We start from the raw sequence: 5,920 nt of genomic DNA, 5'->3' as shown, positions 1-5,920 counted from the left end.
ATGGACTCTGAAAAACAAACTGAGGGTTCTAGAGGGGAGGGTGGTGGGAGAATGGGTTAGCCTGGTGATGGGTATTGAGGAGGGCACATTCTGCATGGAGCACTGGGTGTTATGCACAAACAATGAATCATGGAACACTACATCTAAAACTAATGATGTAATGCATGGGGATAATATAAGAATAAAAAAATTAAAAAAAAAACATAGGTGTGAAAAAGTATAAGTTAAAAACCTATGAAGTATGATATATTAAACATCTAGTTGAAATGAGAAAAGGTAAAAAGAAAAAACAGAAGAAGCGTAAGAGAAAGAATAAAAAGTTGTATCTGAAAAATAAGCCACGAGGCAACGACTAGAGCTCAATACACTATTTCCCCTGGTGTTGGGATTTTACAGTTTTATGGGAACCATAGGGTTGTTGTCCTCTCCTCCTTCCAGTTCTTCCAGTCTGTCTCCTGGGGGAGGGGCCTGCGGCACTGTTTCTCAGGTAACCCTGCTTGGGCAGAGTTGCTCTGCCCCCCCACTCCCCAGGGAGGGGGGCTGGGTTCCATGGAAACCGGTGTTTTGAGCTTTTGTTCTCTGGTGACTTTCCACATCTCTTCTGAGGGTCAGAACAAAAATGGCCCCACCCAAACCTCTGTCCCAAAGCAGAGAAATTGCATTCTGTTCTCTTCACTAAACCCTCCAAAACACACAGTCTCCGTTTCTGTAAGCGCCTCTGAAAACCGTCACCTCCCATCGTAGTGCGTGCCCACACTGACTCTCAGAGGTTGATCCCACGAACCTGCGTGTCCCTGCCCTTTGTGCTTCTAAAACCCCGAGTCCATCCCAGGTTATACACACACCACCCACCCACCCACCCTCCCCACAGCTCCTGGTTCCTGCCTGAGCACTGCTCTTAAAGCCCTTTCCCAGCTGCTACCGCTCTTCCGAGTTATCGCTGGTCCCCCGGGGCAGGACGCTTTTGTGCTCAGGTGTTTTATCACTTTCCAGGTGTCACCTTAGGGCAGCTCCCGCCCCCTTCTGTTTTTCTTCCTATATCTCCCCACAGACTCACGACTCTGCCCTCCCTACCTTGCAACAGGTGGTGTTTTTCTGCTTGTAGAGATCCAGATATATATTCTTACATCTCAGGCTGATTTCGTGGGAGTTCAGAATGGTTTGGTAGATTACCAGCTAAATTCAGGGGACTGGTTGAAATGGGGTACCCTACTCCTCCGCCATCTTGCCTCCCTGTCTTGGATTAAAATCGATGCTGTTTCTTTTTCTCAGAAATAGCTGTGTTCAGTGGTGCCTTCTGAAACCAGCTATTCATTTGATAATCACTTCCAGAATTCTCCTTATCACAGATGCAGACTGTCGGTGGGCACTGGTGACATTTCATCAAAGCTTTTGTACTAACCGCTTTCCGGTTTTATTTTTGCTGGGTCAGAAAGAACCTGTTATTTTTCAAACCATTTTGGCCACAATAGGAAAAAGATTAAACAGAAACCTGACTTTTTAGAAAAAGCTCCAGCTCTGCCACTAACCAGAGCTTTGACATTTAACCTGCCTAGATTGCTCGTCTGAAACATGAGTGCTCAAGTCCTTTCCAGCTCTAATGTTCTAGAAAGCCTCAAATGTTATATATACAAGGAAAGTAGTGCTTCCGCTGCTCACTGTTTCTGTACTGAGTTGTGACATTATAAATACTCTGTAATTTGGGGAACATGGAACTCAAAGGACCTACTTAGCTACCTGTTTAATACTCGCATTAGCACACAATTGAATATTATGGATCTAGATGATATGATAGGTTCAGACCTTGTCACATTAAGAAATGTGTTATTTATATTTACGGCCATTAAAAAACCCAGGTGCCATGCATGCGCTTGTCCCAACATGGAGACATTCCTTTTCCAGCTTCTGTCCTAGGTATTACAGACAGCTGGACAGAAATGTCACCAGTAAGAGGACAGGGAGGTCATCCTCTTTAGCACACAGTAGATACTTATAAAATAATTTGGAGAATGTCTAACTGTCCAAAGCTTTCCATGTCAAGTTATACCAGGCTTAGGTAAATGTGTTAAATACATTTTTTTAAAGTTTTCCTTTACCGTGTCCAGAGTAAATGAAGCACTGGCCACACTGACCCAAAGCCCTTTCCAGCAATGGCTGGGGTGTGGGGGGGGGGGTATATTGGTATATTCACCCAGAAAATTAGAGTTTAAGGAATAGGAACACCTACCCCAGTTAAAGCAAGATAATGAAAAAAAAGGTATCACTTTCATAGATAAGCTTTTACAGTCAGGAAAAAAGTATTTTCATTACAACATAACTTTTTTTTTTTTAAAGATTTTTTTTATTTATTTGACAGAGAGAAACGCAGAGGGAGGGGGAGAGGGAGAAGCAGGCTTCCCGCCGAGCAGAGAGCCCGATGCGGGGCTCAATTCCAGGACCTTGGGATCATGACCTGAGCCGAAGGCAGACGCTTAACGACTGAGCCACCCAGGCGCCCCACAACATAACTTTTAAATGATGTTTTGAGGGGCTAAGAATGGCCTGCACATGAGAACTAATGAGCATCAGGCCAACGATTAAGTACCATTTAGTGCATTTGGAAAACTTCTACTGTGATTCTACATTTGTTTGATGGAGTTGGATCAAGACATGTTTCCGGGGGGTTGGGGGGAGGAGAAAAAGAAGTAAGAATGGCAGGAAAATGTCTGTGAGTGTTTGGATGGAAACATTAGACATTATAACATCTGTTGTGAAGGTCTGAATAGTTGTATAATACAAATTCTCTAAAGGGTTTACATTTCTGGAGCTTGAGTCAAGCAGCCCTGAGTTTAGATCCATAATATTCAATTGTGTGCTAATGCGAGTATTAAACAGGTAGCTAAGTAGGTCCTTTGAGTTCCATGTTCCCCAAATTACAGAGTATTTATAATGTCACAACTCTGCCCAGAAACAGAGAAGTGGAGAGCCTCATTGACTTCATGTGACATTTCCTGGGAGAATTAATAATACCGATACAGAAAGCCCCTTCTTCCCTTGAGGCCTTGAGAAGGGAATGGAGAGGTGACCTCCTCTAAGTGTTGGCCATGACGAGGCTGGGCAGTGGGTGGCTTTCTAATGTGACTGGCTCTGCTCCCTTACTCTTTCTTCAACGCTGATGCCCAGAGTCTGGGTGGAGGGAAGCTTCCTTTCCAGAACGCAGCCTTTTTCTTGCTTCTTTGTGAGCACTGTCACCTTCCCTGGCACTAAAGCCAGGAGTGATCAATTAGGAGAGTCAACAAGTCTGCAAAATCCAGGCCGGTGACAACTAGCAATTTGTTCATTCACCTCTCTCCTGTGCTGTTGTTTCACATCAGACCTGCCTTTGTCTTATAAACAGAAGACCTGAATCTAACAGCACATTTTATGTCCTGGAGAAATATTTATTCCTCTTTTCTGTGTGCTTCCTCTGCAGTGTTTCCTGGCAAAGGGGAACGTGCTTTTATGTTTTATGGAGCTGATATGATTTATTTTATTCAGACTCCTGGGAACCTAAGAGCACCTCCCTGGGCAGGCTTGGGAGTTCCCATGGTGTGGCCAAATTGATTCCATTCCTTCTCCCAAACAAAAATGATACCAAAAGACAAATGCAAAATCTAGGTACCACAGCCCTGGTGTTGTGTCAGTAAGGTGACAAATGACAGGTGATAACCCAGCACAGTGCTTGGCACACAGCGAGTATTCAGTTAGTGTTCTGAGTGTTTAATACACCCATTCCTAGTGTACCAGTTCTTTCATACGAAGGCAGAAAATGAACCCCTGCTATTATTACAGGGAAACATTTGCCCTGAGCAAGGAAGAACCTTATAGAATGAGAGCTGTATAAAAGTTAAATGATTTGGGAGACAGTGATTTTTCTGTCATTGGTGGTTTTAAGGAACTTGGGATGGCTGCAAGTCAGGGAAATGACGGGGGGTGGGGTGGGGGTTCAAACTGCCTGCTGACTCAGGTTCTGTAATCCTAAAGGCGGGAACTTGCTTAGCCACAGGGAAATCTCAGGTGTTAAAGGCTGTATGGCAGGGTTTGCATTGCCCTGGACCCCCCTCAGGTTATTAAAAGCTCAAGGTTTTATAAAGGCTCCCCACTATAAGTGAAACGGGGAAAGAAGAGAGTGAGAACGTTAGTGAAACAGTTTAATCAGAGCAGTTTTACAATTCTAAAATTAACAAGCAGACTCGTAATAAAAGAGCTCCAATGTTTGCAAAATGATCTTGCTTCCATTCTGAATCTGTCTTTTTATTTGTAAAGGTAAAGCATTACATTTAAAAGGACTCAAAATGGAGTGATTGATAATTATCATCCGTGTTTTTTTCTTTTTGATGCAACTGATGAAATCCCTGAATGGATATTGCTTCAGCTTTGATATTAAAAAACGGACTGACAAGAAGTCCTTAATCAGCAACTGATCACAGGTGGCCAAAAGAAAGAAAAAAAACCCAAAACTACTGTCAAGTTCATAATGTATCACATTGTTGGTGGATGACACTGGCCCCGAGCGTACAGTTAAGCCCACGACACTTTATTACTATGAATATAATTATCATGAACGTTCTCTCACGCTGATCAGCTTGCTTCTGGAGGTTTTCTTTGTTCTTTTAAACTTGCATAATAAACATGCAATGAATTATTTCTTTTGAAAGTATATTTTTTTTGCAGTCTTTTGTTTTCATACAAAGATTTCATAAAGTTGCGTTGTTGCATCAGAGCATTACCAAAATAAGAGCAGGAGCACATGGGGAGGGTAAATGTGAATTTAGCGAATGAGAAGAGCCTCCTCTTGTCCTGAGACAGGCCACCTGTCTTTTTTTTTTTTTTTTTTTAAGGTGCGCACAAACTGCTTTTCTTACCCTCCCCCACCAGAGAAAAGACTAAAGAAAAAAAGCCCACAAAATCAATCTAAGGAAAAAAGAAAAAGATCGACATAAAGAAAATAAAGATGTTTTTTTTCATGCACATATCTTCTGCATAGCTCAACCCACATATAGTAAGGCACTATTTCCCTTCGTAACTGGTGTCCACGGCAATCTCTTAAGTGCTACAGTGCTCTGTGACCATTAGAAAGTTCCTTTCAGGATGGTGAAATAAAGAGGCCGGATGAGTGTGGCTGTCACGCTTTTCTGTGACTGTCCCATAGCTCAAGGGGACTTCCCAGGAGTCTCAGAAGGAAATCGATCTATTGGCATTACGATTGAGAGTATCCGAAACAGTGTTCTTTCCAGAGTTCCTAGTTTGTCTTTGTATGAGTTTAGGTTATTCTTCAGTCTTTATTCTCAAAGAAAATACACAAGGTGGGGGGCGGGGGGGGAAGCACAGTCAGGTCTTCAGAAACAGAGTTCACTGCTCCCAGAAAGCATAGAATGCTGGCAATTCACAAATTCAGCAAGATGTTTCCAAGAGAGCAGAGAGAGAGAGAGAGCAAGGGAGAGACTGAGACAGGCAGAAAGAGTGAATGTGTATGTTTTGGTTTTCAGAGGTGATCTGAGTCTGAGTCTAATTTAGCTGGTCCTCATACTGTTTCCGGAAACAGTCCCCTGCTGGGAAAAATTCCCAGCACCTTTCTTGATACATCTTCCAGACATAAGATTCCTGGAAAAGTAAAGGAAATGTATTAACATCAGGTCTTTCCCCAGAGTCTGTGCATTACCACAAAACAGAAGACAGAAAGAAACACAAATTTGTTGCATGTATATGTCAAATATCTAGGTAACTGTGTAATTACACATAATTTACATGATTGGGAAGCCCATATTCATTTAGAGAGCTCCTAACCATACCAGACCTCACTTAATGCTATTAATAATCAATCTTCATCTGGACCATAATATAATAATGATTAAAAAACCTATTTGTGGTATATGATTTTAAGAGTTCTTTTAAAGAGGGC

The 5,920-nt window shown here is 42.4% G+C and overlaps 1 protein-coding gene across 1 annotated transcript in view; it reads right to left on the bottom strand.

Annotated features, from left to right (window-relative positions):
- Positions 1-4,156: 4,156 nt before the first annotated feature.
- RYR2 (ryanodine receptor 2) overlaps positions 4,157-5,920 on the bottom strand; it is a 652,366-nt gene continuing 650,602 nt past the window's right edge. Inside the window, exon 106 of the mRNA XM_081824340.1 lies at positions 4,157-5,622. Within this exon, the coding sequence (XP_081680466.1) occupies positions 5,527-5,622 (96 nt within the window). The 3' untranslated portion in view covers positions 4,157-5,526. The remainder of the gene's footprint in view (positions 5,623-5,920) is intronic.

This window comes from Leptonychotes weddellii, chromosome 6 (genome assembly GCF_054177405.1).
Source record: "Leptonychotes weddellii isolate Sample4059 chromosome 6, ASM5417740v2, whole genome shotgun sequence".
Classification (NCBI taxonomy): domain Eukaryota; kingdom Metazoa; phylum Chordata; class Mammalia; order Carnivora; family Phocidae; genus Leptonychotes; species Leptonychotes weddellii.
The sequence above is the reverse complement of the archived record's forward strand: the minus strand, read 5'-3'. Positions and strand labels throughout refer to the sequence as shown.